At 39.1% G+C, this 14676-nt stretch overlaps 2 protein-coding genes across 3 annotated transcripts in view; both read right to left on the bottom strand.

The window, feature by feature from the left end:
• Positions 1 to 1564: 1564 nt before the first annotated feature.
• Positions 1565 to 6167, bottom strand: csnk1e (casein kinase 1, epsilon). 2 transcript variants are annotated; one of them, XM_048169985.1, is made up of 10 exons: positions 6053 to 6167; positions 5868 to 5929; positions 5212 to 5308; positions 5012 to 5122; positions 4779 to 4927; positions 2699 to 2927; positions 2451 to 2621; positions 2213 to 2361; positions 1931 to 2129; positions 1565 to 1753 (listed from the first exon to the last, which is right to left on the bottom strand). In XM_048169985.1, the coding sequence occupies exons 3-10, from the start codon at positions 5285 to 5287 to the stop codon at positions 1578 to 1580; spliced, it is 1260 nt and encodes a 419-aa protein (XP_048025942.1). In that variant the 5' UTR covers positions 5288 to 5308; positions 5868 to 5929; positions 6053 to 6167; the 3' UTR covers positions 1565 to 1577. The 2 variants fall into 2 exon arrangements, with proteins under 2 accessions (XP_048025942.1, XP_048025940.1); XM_048169983.1 differs by having other exon boundaries at positions 5868 to 6139.
• A 1450-nt stretch (positions 6168 to 7617) lies between these two features.
• The window catches only part of tnrc6ba (trinucleotide repeat containing adaptor 6Ba), a 24201-nt gene continuing 17142 nt past the window's right edge, over positions 7618 to 14676 (bottom strand). The window contains 10 exon segments of the mRNA XM_048169982.1: positions 7618 to 9710; positions 9712 to 9736; positions 10483 to 10622; positions 10733 to 10803; positions 10948 to 11163; positions 11321 to 11413; positions 11712 to 11852; positions 11953 to 12120; positions 12228 to 12389; positions 13013 to 13214. Coding sequence (XP_048025939.1) covers positions 9168 to 9710; positions 9712 to 9736; positions 10483 to 10622; positions 10733 to 10803; positions 10948 to 11163; positions 11321 to 11413; positions 11712 to 11852; positions 11953 to 12120; positions 12228 to 12389; positions 13013 to 13214 — 1761 coding nt within the window. The 3' untranslated portion in view covers positions 7618 to 9167.

Below are 14676 nucleotides of genomic sequence, written 5' to 3'. Positions count from 1 at the left end.
CGTTAGCCACGAAGCATAGCCTCAAACTAATTCAGAATCAATGTAAACATCAAAATAAACACTGTATTTACGCGATTAGACATGCTGCATGACGAACACTTTGTAAAGATCCATTTTGAGGGTTATATTAGCTGTGTGAACTTATGCAAGCAAGCTCTTGGGGCGTGGAGCACGAGATTTAAAGGGCCACACACCCTGAATCGGCTCATTTCTAATTATGCCCCAAAATGAATGAATTAAAAAAAAAATCTATGGGGTATTTTGAGCTGAAACTTCACAGACACATTCAGGGGACACCTTAGACTTATATTACATCTTTAAAAAAAAATTCTAGGGCACCTTTAAGACGGATAGTATGCAAATTGGGATGTAGCAATTGCAAACAGTTATGTGGGTCTACAGAAGTCCTCTCTATGATATAATTTCCTGTTTTTTTCTTTCCACATCACCTTGATCTGGTGGACAAATGTGTTAATATTTATAATATTTAAAAATAAAAAAAATGCTTCACTGCTAATTTTATGCCATTAAGGTTTTTTCAAGACTTTCATGCTTACACCAGGGCAGAGTTTCCCAAAAGCATCGTAAGCTTAAGTTGATCGTAGCTCCATTGAAACCAATGGAGCTACGATCAACTTAGGCTTACGATGCTTTTGGGAAACGCTACCCAGGACATTTGTATTCCCCTGACATTTGTTTATGATAGAAGAGGGTATTCAAGTCATTGGGCCTCATTCATGTAAACACAAGCGGAACGAAATTTTTGTGTAAATCGTTCATAAAGCCGTTATGACACAAATTTTGATTCAACATGTTAAAATTTTCAAAATGTTTGCTGGTACGAAAGAAATTTACACCTGCTCCCTACCAAGTGTAAATGGTGCGTAAAACATTTGAACATTCTGTGTTCTAATTTAGGCAAACTGATGACATTGCATTTTGATGCACTATGTACCATAATAATATTTCACGAGTTCATTTGCCGTCTTTATTTATTTTATTTTTTTGTTAACTGTTCAAATTTGGGTAGTAGGCAGCAGTCGTCACTTGTCACTTTTTACCCAGCCATCCAATCACAGTGGAGGAGGGGCAGGACAAATACTATACCGACCAATCATCCTACTTGTACAACGACTGAACAACAAAGGAGAAGTTAATATTGCTTGTTATTACATTTTTATATTCAGTAATATTCTTCAAAATAATATACTAGTAACACATTATTATGTGTTTGACTGGAACATGCTGGAATTTGCTCGTACATTTATGTAAGTATAAATTGCAAGATCCAGACAAAAAAAACCCACTAACCTCCTAAAAACAGTAAATGACAGTGAACTTGCAGAGCTCATTTCCCCATTCAAAGTGGGCATTCGAATTTCAAAGGGCCGCCGAAAATGACTTGTCTTAAAGGGACTTTGATTTAGAATGAGGCCCACTGTATGTATAAATTGCAAGATCCAGACAAAAAAAACCCACTAACCTCCTAAAAACAGTAAATGACAGTGAACTTGCAGAGCTCATTTCCCCATGTGTTCGAGCAACCTGTGTGAAAGACAGAGAGGTAAGCAAAAATATCAGGGAATTAAATGAAAAACTAGTACATGAACGAAAACCTGTGGGGGAGTGATGCGGATCTGATCATGACGGAGAGGGAGGTCAGGGGAGGCATTGGCAGGAGCACCGCGGTGCAGCCGTAAACACACTCTCCTTTCCCGCTCAGCTCCTCGGCCTGCTCTTGGAGATGCGTTCCCTGAGAGACAAAATAACAGGTAAGCAAAGTTTGTTTTAAGAGCTGATTTCAAATACCAACAACACAGAAGATCATAAGGGTACAGTTTCATAAGGAAGAGAAACCAAATTCTTCAAAAATAACCTGCTCATAAATAGAACAGACATCAATAACACCTCCGCTCATTCTCGGACTCACCAGACTGCGGCACACGCGAGGCAGGCGTTGAGCTGGCCGGGTCTGGGCCGTTGCGGACCCTGTTAGGGGCCGGGAGGTTGGGGCCAGAGGGTAAAGCACGAGCCGCAGAACCCGGTGGTCCACCGCCGGTCCTCTCATCCCTCTCTTCTCCCTCGCCCCTCTGCTCCTTCTCTTTATCCTCTGCTGTCCTGCTGGAGCCCTGACACGACACGGTCAGAAAAACCCACAAGGTGAGCAACATAAAGCACCACATTAAATAATACAAAATGTTTAAAAACCTACAAATTTCAGCATGTTCCAGTCAAACACATAGTCGTATGAAAATCCCTGTCTGTGGAAAAGGTTCCTGAACAGCTGTCTCAGATAGGAGTAGTCGGGCTTGTCATCAAATCGGAGTGAGCGGCAGAAGTTCATGTAGGTTGAAAATTCAGCTAGAAACATATTAGAAAATAAAGAAAAGAGTTAAATGAGAAATTAAATTTCATATGATTTTTTAGCTGATCAAATCGCATCTACTCACATGGATAGCCCTTACAAAGAACCTCAATTGGGGTTGACATCTTTTTCTCACTGATTCGCTCATATTTCTGCCTTTTAGTGGCCGCTTTGAGGCCTTGCCAGGGCAGAGAACCCAAGTTAAAGTACATAAGAACGTAGCCAAGGGACTCGAGATCATCCCGCCGAGATTGCTCTGTGGAAGCAGAAGGTAAATTTAGAATAACCCAAAATATAGAGTCCATCAACAGAATGCATTTCAGTGACCCTTACCAATGCCCAAATGAGTGTTAATGGAGGCATAGCGGGCAGTGCCAGTCAGGTTCTTATTCTCACGATACGGGATGTGCTGATGTGTGCGGGCATCACGGTACTTCTTGGCCAAGCCAAAGTCTATGATGTAGACCAGGTTTCCCTTCTTGCCAAGCCCCATCAGGAAATTATCAGGTTTAATGTCTCTATGAATGAAGTTTTTTGAGTGTATGTACTCGATTCGGCTAATCTGGAAAGAATAAACATGAAACAAATCAGAAACAATTTTACAAATTCTATTTCTATTTTAATTTATAACATTTTTTCTCTAGGTTAAAATTTACAACTTGATTTATTGAGGTTTTATAGTTCTTCTTCTGAAGATTCATTACATAAGCAAAAACTTAATCTAAAAAAAATAAAAATCTGAAGCCAGATTATTCAAATGATAAACTAGACTTTTAAACCAAAATTTTATGTAGTATTTTATATGAATTATATAGATTTTCTAATCTATTTTTATGTAGTAAAGCATGCATTTATGATCCTAGGGCAGTGGTTCCCAATCCTGGTCCTGGAGTACCCCTTAACACTGCACATTTTTGATGTCTCTCTTATCAAACACACATATTTACGATATTGGAGCAGGGGCGTCCAAGAGTTTAAACACACCTGAACCATCTAATCAAACATTCAGGCAGGTACTTTAAGGCAAGTTGGAGTTAACTCTGCAGGACAGTGGCCCTCCAGTCCAGGAGCAGGTTTGGACACGCCTTGCTTCATCCCAATTCATCTACTTATACTGTAACCTAAAGGTATGTGCAGTTTTTGTGAAGAAAAAGTACACATTTTGAGTGTGTAGCAGAAGAGAGGGCAAGCTTGTCATAATTGTGTATATAACAGACTGCTCTGTCACTTAGATACATGCATCCTGTAACCGTTTAAACTGCCCTTTCAATCATCTTGTCGCAGTTAAAATTTTCCACATTCAATTTAATTTAATTTCCTGCCGTATCACAGAGAAATGTAGTAGCAAAATTGATCTGCCAGCCATGTGTCTTTCATAACATTGAATAAATATCTTTTAATCAGGTTAGATACTGATTATTATTCACTCAAACCCCTTTATCTAAACCTCTTAACCGTCGGTCTCGCACATCCGCCATGTTTGTAGTTTTTTTGCATCTTTTTTATGTGTTTGTAGTTCTAATTGAATCCTCATCCAATGTGCAATGAATTGTGGGTAATATTATCCATTATGCAATGTGCATGGATCTGCACTTTGGATTCTAAAGCCGGTGATTGTTTCCTTCTAATGAAGTAGAACTAAATACTTACACACAGAATTTGAACACCAACTGTAATCGCCGACTGAACGCAGCTGGCTCTGACCGGATGCATTTGAGCACGATCAGTCATAAGTATCAATTTACATTCATAATTGGCCTTACAATCGTTAAGTATGTGTGTAGCTTAACTAGAAAAAGTAGACCATCCGGATATCTTTGCAATACTCATTTCAACATTCTACGATTTGGGACACACTAATTCTAATTTCGAATACTATTTAGGATGGATAGTATGCAAATTGGGACGCAGCACCCTGTCTTTAGTCTTTGCTAATGAGCTGATGAGTTGAATCAGGTGTGTTTGATTAGTGAGACTTGTAAACTACGCAGTGCTGGGTGTACTCCAGGAAAAGGATTGGGAACCACTGTCCTAGGACATTAAAGGTGGTTGCCATGGCGTTGCTATACAATTGCTATGGTATTCTTTTGAGGATGTTGTTATATGCGGTTGCTAAGGTGTTCTGGGTGGTTGTTTACTGGCCCATATGCAAGATTATATTATATTACGATCCCTAGACATGGCTCAGGCCTCCCCTTCAATGTAAATCTATAGGATTTGTGCCCGTTTTCTCCACCGAATCTCATTAATTACAAAAGTAATGGCACACTCTCCACAGTAAGACACAAGGCCTCATGTCAGTAGTAAAAAACGGTGCAAGATAAGGGGTACATTCAAATAACTAACCCTAAGTATGAGCGATAATATGGATTTGTTCTCGAAGATCTTATTTATACACTTTCAATGCAATTACCATCTGGTCTGCCAGAAGCAGGACAGTTTTAAGTGTGAATTTCCTTGAGCAGAAGTTGAACAGATCCTCCAAGCTTGGACCCAGGAGCTCCATCACCATGACATTATAGTCCCCTTCAGCACCACACCATTTGATCGAGGGAATACCCACTAAGGTGGAAAGGAGATTGAAAAAACATTTCTAGAAAGCCATTTTCAGCATCAGAAAGAAAACTGACGGAGATCGTTTCTCACCTCCACCTTGCATCATCTTATAGAACTTGCTCTCAATATGTAATTGTGGATGTTTAGTCTTCACACTCTCCAGTTTAATGGCTACCTCCTCTCCTGATGTGATATTTGCACCTGGAAAATGTTATTTTTACAACATCAGTACACAACACTTTCATGAAATCTAGATCAGTAGCATCAAATCATGTAAATAATAATTTTACCCAAGTAAATATCACCAAAGGAGCCACTTCCAATCTTTCGCCCAAGACGGTATTTACTCCCAACACGTAACTCCATGATTCCTTCCCTAAAAACAGCCTTAGAATCATACAAAATATTAGTATGATGTAGATCAAATACATTAGTCTCCTCAAACAATTACATTTCAGCATTTTAGCACGTAGCCGATGCTCACTTCAGCATTAACTAACATCATGATTTCCTCCAGCTCAGATTTAATTCACATTTCAGACAGAAAAGCACTGGCAGTCATGCATCTGACATCTGACATCTGAGTCATGTGATGTGAACACAGTTGCTGTTCAATTCCCACGAACTTGCAACGAAGAGGTTAAAAATTAATCTTAGCATCATCGCAGATCATCAATGTGCAAACTATGAACGTTACAATGAGGAATCTATTGAAAATGACCCATTTTCGTGAGTGATTTACGGCGTTTGCATAATTGAACACACAAGACGAATCTGTCTTCAGCGATTTTCAGCCAATTTTGTAGCAGCCGCACCCAAGACCATGTTGATCCCGAGGTTTCACAAACTGATAATAGTGGTGACATTTACATTTATTCACGACAGCTAAATGAATCTTAAGCACCCATGTCCTGATATGACCTTAAAACAGGAACATCTTTCTTACCTAACGTGAGGGTGGTGGAAAAGTGAGGCTGGTCGACAGGCTTGCGCTCGTAAGACAGGACCCTGGACAGCGAAGAGTGCAAGCGTAATTTTATACGTCTCATCACAAATGTAATTCCAACCACCGCTTTCCTTTTCAGATTTTTAAATCCTTGATTTCATATCTCAGCACATGGATTGACCTACTTGCATTAGCGGGCTAGCGAGCAGCAGCCTCCCTTGTTTGTATCCCAGCGCACTTCTCACAGAAATGATGTCATTCACAAACTAGCGGAAGGACCCGGATCACTTCAAGGGGCCGCGCGCTTGACGTGCGTACGCAGCCTCATTTTCATCCACACTGCTGCTACACACGGCACGCACGCGACGAAATACAGCTCTACGTCTTTTCGGTATAATTCTCTTAAGAAGAGTATTAGAAACCACGTTTTGACATATGGTAATGTAAAGATGTATTTAGCATTTAAAATATACAATAATGTTTTTGATAGCCTTGGTTCACTGGTAACGTTACCTTATTTGTACCAGTATATTTATGTACATAAGAATATTTCATGTATTTACTCATTTGGGAGGTAGACGTGTAATAAACGGTATAATGTAAAGTCAGTAATGCGGAAAAACACACTTCCAACATTATGAGTCTAAACAAATGGTTCTCAAACAGGCCAAAATGAGCTCAAAACAACAAAAAATAAAGATATTACTTTTCTTTTTTCCCTTTCTTACCATTGTCTTGGATATATGATGAGGTGAAGTGTCACAAAAAACAACATTATAAAAATGCCTATGGAGTTACACAAAGAATATAACATTTTGTAGTTTTATATACAATGTTTTAAAGCTTGGGATAACTATTAAACGTTATGTAGAAATTTTGAGTAAATACACATCCCTGTCCAGTCACAAAAACATGGAAAAGTCATGGGGCCATCGAATGTCGTAGACGCAGAGACCCAGATTCAAAAAGGTTGAGAACTACTGGTCTAAACTATTTAACAAAGGGCATTTGGGATAACTAGAAAACGTTATGTAGAAATTTTGGAAAAGTCATGGGGTCATCGAATGTTGTAGATGCCGAGACCCAGAGTCAAAAAGGTTGAGAACCATTGGTCTAAACTATTTAACAAAGGGCATTTGGGATAACTAGAAAACATTATGTAGAAATTGTGAGTAAATACACATTTTAAGTCCCTGTCCAGTCACAAAAACATGGAAAAGTCATGGGGCCATCGAATGTCGTAGATGCCGAGACCCAGAGTCAAAAAGGTTGAGAACCATTGGTCTAAACTATTTAACATTTAACAGAAAACGTTATGTAGAAATTTTGGAAAAGTCATGGGGTCATCGAATGTTGTAGATGCCGAGACCCAGAGTCAAAAAGGTTGGGAACCATTGGTCTAAACTATTTAACAAAGGGCATTTGGGATAACTAGAAAACATTATGTAGAAATTGTGAGTAAATGCACATTTTAAGTCCTTGTCCAGTCACAAAAACTTGGAAAAGTCATGAGGCCATCGAATGTCGTAGACGCCGAGACCCAGAGTCAAAAAGGTTGAGAACCGTTGGTCTAAACTATTTAACAAAGACCTAATTAGCAAGTTCATCCATTCAAAACACAGATTGAATATAAAAGAGTGACCCTTACAAACCTGAAATATTATAGTATGAAGGAGCGAATCCTAGCAGTGAAAATATTGAACAGAAGTGACAATATAGAGGAAAATTGACACAATTGACAACAAAATTAAATTCAACCTTTATTAATTGTCTTGTTCTTTTTTTTAAATTAATTTCTTTTGTAAAATCAGAAACAAACAAAAAAAAAAAAAACCTGAACACGAGTGATAAAGCCCGCCTTAATTTATAATGGTACACAACAACAAAAATAAACAACTGGTAACTTTTAAGTGTTCCTAAAACACCCATCCAGCTCAGCTTGGTACAATAAGGTTTGGCATGTTTCATGTTTCAGTATGAATGCCTTCAGTTGGTTGCATCTTCTAAAAAAATCTTTTTCTTTATTATAATTATTGCAATTCAGACAATATATAAAACAAAAAAGGCTGCTAAAACCACAACTTAAGAAATATTCATTAGTGCCAATGTTCTTGAACTTGCTGTCTACACTCTCTCGCTCACACACACAGCCACACCTGCATACGTATCATGCACACATAGACATCAAACACCTGAAATAAGCTGTCACTCATACATTTACTCACCTCCCTAAATCCAGCACTGATCTTTGTAAATGCACCATGCTTGTTAATCTCTGGCTGCCACACATTCATCAATGCCTTGCAAACACTCTGAACGTCACCTTCTTTACCTGGGACTTCACTCATGCACACACAGGCAGAAAGGGCACCTTGTACAGCTAAGTAACATCCAAGTGATCGTCATTATGACAACATACTCGATTAAGAAAAAAAAAAACGAGGTCAGCGTTTGGGAAAAAAAAAAACATTTCTGGATTTCACCATCATTTTAAAACAAAAAAAGACAAGAGATACAGTTTGTCAGACATCAGAACAGTGTTTGAGTAATTTGAGTCTGCATGAAAATGGAGCCGTAACAATGTAAGCGTTCAACAAACATTGTATGATGCATATTTTTGTCCTTTTTTTGTCTGGTTTCTCCTTTACAGTGCATGCCTGAGTGAGAGCGTCTCAGTATGCGAGTGTGATCTTTATGACCTCAAGGTTTAGGATTCATCCAGTTGAGTCAGTATTTAAGTCCAACTGTTTGCATGTTCTGTTCAAGTCTTGCTGAAGTCTTCATTTAAGGGTAAGAAGAAATGGGATGTGTTGGTGTGTGTGTGCGCATGTATATGTACTGCCTTACTTCCACAATCTGCTCCTCCACTCTTCCACATTGCAGAGATCGGATTACGGGGAGCTCGAAACACTGCTCAGGTAAAAATGACAGTGTGTGTACATTTGTAACCAGTGTCATCTATATAATTTTGTCTTAATGCATTTTGCTAGGTTTCGTAATGCAGTCGGTCTGCTTCTCAGACCTAAAGTGTTTATCTGCATCTGCTGTTTGAGTGCTTACCTTTGAATCTTGTCTACATAGGTGTTACGAATGTATATTAAATACTTGGATGTATATTTATGCATTATGCAACCTTCCGAGTGACAGAAGGCATATACGCAAATTGCCTGTATTCTGATTAATGTTCCTATATTCCTGCGTCTGTTTGTGATAATATAGGAGGATAACTGTTATATTTATATATCTGTTTTGTGTGTGAGTGTTGCTGCATGTCTATTTGTCTGTAAGTGGCTGCATCAGTCAGATAGAGTCTGCGCCTCCACCCAACAGGTCTCCAGGCAACAGCGCTGCAGGGCTGCTCATCTGGTGCCGATCTTCCATAGCTGGAGACCCCCACAGACTGCTGCTTGTGTACCCTGGAGTCATGCCGCCCCACAACCCTGCCCTGCTTGGATCAACGACCCCTGTGTTGCTGCCCACACTGCCGCCAGCACCGTTGCTGCTCCACTGGGCAAAAATGCTCAGGCCTGCTCCCTGGGCAGAGCCTGGGTCAGCGGAGCTGCCCGTACCATCCAAACTCTGCCAGGTAGTGCCAGAGGGCCCAGTTCCGCCACCGTTGTTGCTTCCTCCTGCTGTCAAACTTCCCACTCCGGATCGTTCTCGCTCGCCACTCCCAGCGCTGATTGTACCCACAGCCCCGGCCCCCGATGACCCCGTCACACCTGCCGGCCCGGAGACGGCCACACCACCGGCCCCGCCACCTCCGCTGCCACTTCCGCCAGATCCCGCCTGGGAATGTGCAAAATAGCGAGCGACCTCCTCCTCACTCACGAACTCGGCCAGGAATTGTGGTGTTACCCAAAACACACCTGGGATGAAAATTTCAAAGATTACAGATAGGAAGAAATCTACAAGGTATGGAAGTCCATTTGTGCCACACAGTAAAACAAAATGGTAACACTTTATGTTTACAGTGTCATTGTTACATGTAGTTACTGTAGTAATAACTATAAAAAAAATGCATAATTATATGCAATTAACCCTAAATCAAACCCTCATCCTAAACCTATAGTAAATACATGTAGTTAATTATTATTACTCAGTACTTATATGTATAATTACAGTGACACGGACACCTTAAAATAAAGTGTAACCAACAAAATATATTGAAATAGGGTAAATGCAACTGTATTTGTCATTTGTGACTATACATACACATCTCAAAAAAGTAACTATTACTTACAATTGGTCCTTTGTTTCTTGTAATTGCAAATATTTCTCACAATTGTGACATCTCACAAACTAACTTTCACGCAACTGCACCTTTGTTTCTTTGTTTGTTTTTTTTATAATTGTGACATTTTTCAATGTAACTCTTGCAATTGCACATTCGTTTCTCATAATTGCCATCTTATCTCAAAGTATGACTATATCTCACAATATGACCTATTTTAAACGCTCACAAAAATACCTTTTTATCTTTTACTCTGAGGTGGGAATGGGTTTTCATAAGTTGCTAAAATGTGAAAAATTCAAATTCTATGGAAAAAAAACATTATTATCATCACCATTATATTGATGGATCTGGGTCAGGATATGTTTTTTAGACACTTACATGTGAAGTGCGCTCTGGGCTTTGGCTGCTTCTTGGCGAGTACTGTAGCGAATCAGAGCACTTCCTTGGGTCAAACCAAGATGAAAGGTCAAAAGCGGCCCATGCTGCATACAGATAGTCCGCAAAGTCGAGCCATCAATCTGCAGAGAACAAATGATACAAATCACCGCAATGAAATTTGAGGGGAAAAAAAGAAAAACAACAGAAAATTGGTCTAAAAAATTGCCAACATAACGGATAACATGGATACCTGAGGGGTAAGATTACTTAACACCAACCAGCAGCTCCCCTTAGAGGCTCCTCCATCACTCCACGCAGAACCTACACAGATTGAGAGACCATTTATGATCTGGTCGTTCAATAAAAGTTAAAGTAGGTTGAATTTATTTGAGTGAATGTCTAAATAGTGCTTCAATTAATACTTTTCATTAATGTTTTTCAGTTTCTAAAGGTGTGGTATATTACCAGGCCCAAATCGGTTTTCTTGGCCGCCTCCAGAGCCACCCCAGCTTCTACCCAATCGTGGGCCTCCTCCCGCCCAGGGAGAAACGGATGGCTGCTTCTGATGGGTCAGTCCAGGAGGTGGGCGTGGCAGATGAGAGCTGTTGCGATTGGTCTTCCAAGGCTTGTTGTGCCCTATAGGCTCAGGTGGCCAGCTGGGCTTGTAGTCTGTGTACTTAGCTGTGTGAACAGGAAATGAAGCACAATATATTCAGACTATTGAAACTGGAAAGTAAGAACAAATTATGGAATTCAGTACAGAGCTAAACAAATTAAGTCTCATGGGACTTCTTCGAAATCAAATCAAATCAAAAGCGACATTGAGTGCTTTTTTTACCTGGGTTGTGTGCATTGTTGAGGGGGCTCTCTGAGGCACTGTAGGGCCAGGCACCAGGTGAAGGCAGCAAGGTGTTGAGGGAGGGATTTGATTCTATTCCAAAAAAAAAAAAAAAAAAAAAAAGAAGCAAAATGCAAAATACAAGACTTGTTTGTTAGTATTTACATGAATATGTAAATGACTTTTAAAAAATTCAAAGCTTAGAGCTCTGTGTATGTGTCTCTGCTAGAGGAACTACCTTTGAAAGAAGAAAATAAATGTTATCATACACTACCAGTCAAATGTTAAGACACACTTGAGTCAATCAAAGATTCTTATGATCTTAGAAAACCTTTTGATATGAATGTTTAAGCTTAAATTCTTGAAATCAGTTAGGTAGACAGAATTGTACCTGTGTTGTCTCTTAGCAATTGGTGCTCAGTGTCGTTGAGGCTTGACATTGATGAGCCCAGCATACTTCCAGGGGTCATGTAGGGATCAGATTCAGGGTCCACACTCTGAATTCCTTTCCAAGGCACTCCTGGTTGGAACTCTGAAGTGAAAATCACATTTCAATTCATTATAGACACATTCACAAGTAATGAAGATTAAAATGTTTTTTAAAAAATGTTTAGATGTGCATCACTGTTTACCTGGAGGCCAGCTGGATGTGCCAGTCTTGGTGCCCATCTTGTTTCCAGGACTTCTGTGCCAGTGATCTGATGGCCCTTGAGGAGGCACACCCAAACCTTCCCCTCCCAGCATCTCATACTGGGAATATGGGGAACCACCTCTCATTTTGAGAGGAGCAGCAATGGGACCTATATCAGAGGAAAACAAACAATTAAAGTCAAACTTGTATAAGACATTGTATATAAACTCCTTTTTATAACTCAATTTTGTAGGCGTCACAAAAAAGTTAATGGACCATTTTTATGGAGAGTGCTATCAGGAGGTGAGGGGGCTGGGGAATGACCTTCCATCATCCACTTGAAACGAGACTGCTGCCCCCCACTGTCTTTAAGCCCAGCTGGGCCACCAACCATGGGACCCAATTCCAGACCGGAGAGGCTCACTCCAGGCCCAAACCCTTCAAGACACAGAATGGGACAGAAAAGGGCACATTACAAAAAAAAAAAAAAAATCACATCATCAAGCTCCCACATGAATTGACACTAGTGGTCGATCAATATATATCTAAGGGTGATATATATCGGCTGATATTTGGCATTTTTTTAATTAACAGCATTTTCTGTTTGGTCGATAAGTGTTGGAAACGGACTATTATTTGCCCAGAGCGCAGATGCACATATCGTCCATTCTCCATCTTTAGTACTATACTGCTTTGTTTAACAGTCCTGTCTATGAAAATAGAGAGAAAATTAAACATCAGTCTGTGATGCTCCGTCCATATGAATTGGATGGGGATGGGAACTTTTGTACTTTATGTAAAATTAGATCTATCTGGCCTTTTTTGTTGATGAAAAAATACAATTCCCAGTGCACATAGATATTCCAGATTAGTGTACTGTTGTTTACAATGTTTTTCCCCCCTTTAATTTTACATATTTATTTTTAATCCAACTATTTCTAATTTAGTAAATATGTATAATGAATATCATTTTTATTGCCACAATTGTTATGCATTAAATAGTGTGATTTCATATACAGCCTATCAGGTTTATACCAGGTTTATCAGGCACTGGATCTCACCAGAATAAGCTCCTTGTGTTTTCTGATGCAGGTCTGCTACAGATCCTACCAAGCCAGGGTGTGAGATGGCGTCCGACATTGGCATCTTTGGGCCACTCCCACCAAGGTGAGAAGGTGAGAGTTTGGAGCCACCCCCTGTACCTCCCACATGTTGCTGCTGCTGTTGTCTCTGCTGCTGAAGAACAGCCATGATTCTGGCAAGCTGGAGAAAAAAAAAAAACAAGATTCAAATGATTCAAACACAGGAGCAATTCAGAAGCAACTCATATTCTTATGTCCACAACTGTGGAGGGTTAAACCCAGATCCTCATTTCATTTTCACATTACAAGAGCAGATGACAACAAACAGCATCTTTGCTATTGTTCTGCTATGCTGTTTATGCTGCTATATTTCAAACTACAGCATCATCTCGTGTGGCACATCTACACAAATATCGAGTCTCTTTATATTGAAGCAAGAGGGATGTTTGCCAGTCTTCTTCTTTCAGAAAATGTATTTGAATAAGTAATATAGCAGTATACAAGCTACAATGAGTCCAAAAATGCACAAATCGAGATTGCTTTGCAAGTTATTTTTGTGATCATGCATGCTAAAAAATATTAAGTATCTTTTTAAACACATGGGATATTGAACAATATTAGTTATTGACTACACAGAATGAAGTCTATAAAGAATGATAAGCAGTGAATAGTAATTAACAATAGACAATTTCTACCATATTCTGAATTATACAAAGCACCTTACAATAATTGGCCTGGTAAGAAAGATTGTTAGACAGTAAACAGACCTCTCAGCTCTCTAAAATTGCTATATGGAGATGCACAAGAATTAGGCTGAATGGCAACTTTGTAAACGTAGAATTATGCCAGAACAAGCCATTAAATATAAATTCTGAAATATGAAACCAGTACGTACAATATAGTTATGTAACAATTGTAATTACTTGTAAACTCTGAATATTCTGCTAATTTTGGAATTTTCTAGGAGTACCTGAACGCTGAAACTGCGAAATTCAAAACTGCAGTGGATTTAAGATTAAAATGTAGTTAAGCAGTTATTTTGTAATATTTCGGTTTAAATCTATAATTGATTATTATTAATGTCTCAATAATGCAAGATTAAAATGGTATAATCAATAAAACGCAATAAAAATGAAAAATTAAATGTATACAGTTTCATGTAGCTAGCACAGAGTTGAAAAACTATCTAATGTCCCTCTAAGGCTACGTTCAGACTGTCAGTCCAAATCCGATTTTTGTGCATATCTTATTGAAATCCACAGAAATGGCATGGACACACCAATCAGATCTGGACAGCTGCAATGCACAATGTGGACAGTCAATAATTTTAGATCAGATTCCAATCGGGTACACAAATAATCGGATTTGGACTGACAGTGTGAACGTAGCCTGGATAAATACTGTTACTTTTTGTATAGTGATTTTGTCGACTCGTTACTTAAATTACATACATTCATTTTGGCATTAATAGTATTGCCATAGAAACAATTCAGAGTCCAAAGAGTACAGTAGAACATAACGGGTTGTCATGTAGAAATCACTGCAATTACTACTGCTGTGAACACGTCTAGTGAAGTTCTACTACTTTTTAGTAGTAACTAATCACTTGGATACTGTCCTATTTGCAAAAAAAGAGGTGAAGA

The sequence above is a fragment of the Megalobrama amblycephala genome, linkage group LG20, assembly GCF_018812025.1.
Source record: "Megalobrama amblycephala isolate DHTTF-2021 linkage group LG20, ASM1881202v1, whole genome shotgun sequence".
Lineage (NCBI taxonomy): Eukaryota > Metazoa > Chordata > Actinopteri > Cypriniformes > Xenocyprididae > Megalobrama > Megalobrama amblycephala.
The sequence above is the reverse complement of the archived record's forward strand: the minus strand, read 5'-3'. Positions and strand labels throughout refer to the sequence as shown.

Coding starts and splice junctions, on each gene's coding strand:
- csnk1e (XM_048169985.1), bottom strand. CDS start 5,287: ATGGAGTTACGTGTTGGGAGTAAATACCGTCTTGGGCGAAAGATTGGA. Junction 5,123..5,211: donor CTTTGGTGATATTTACTTGG/GTAAAATTATTA, acceptor AACATTTTCCAG/GTGCAAATATCACATCAGGA. Junction 2,362..2,450: donor TCTTTGTAAGGGCTATCCAT/GTGAGTAGATGC, acceptor ATATGTTTCTAG/CTGAATTTTCAACCTACATG.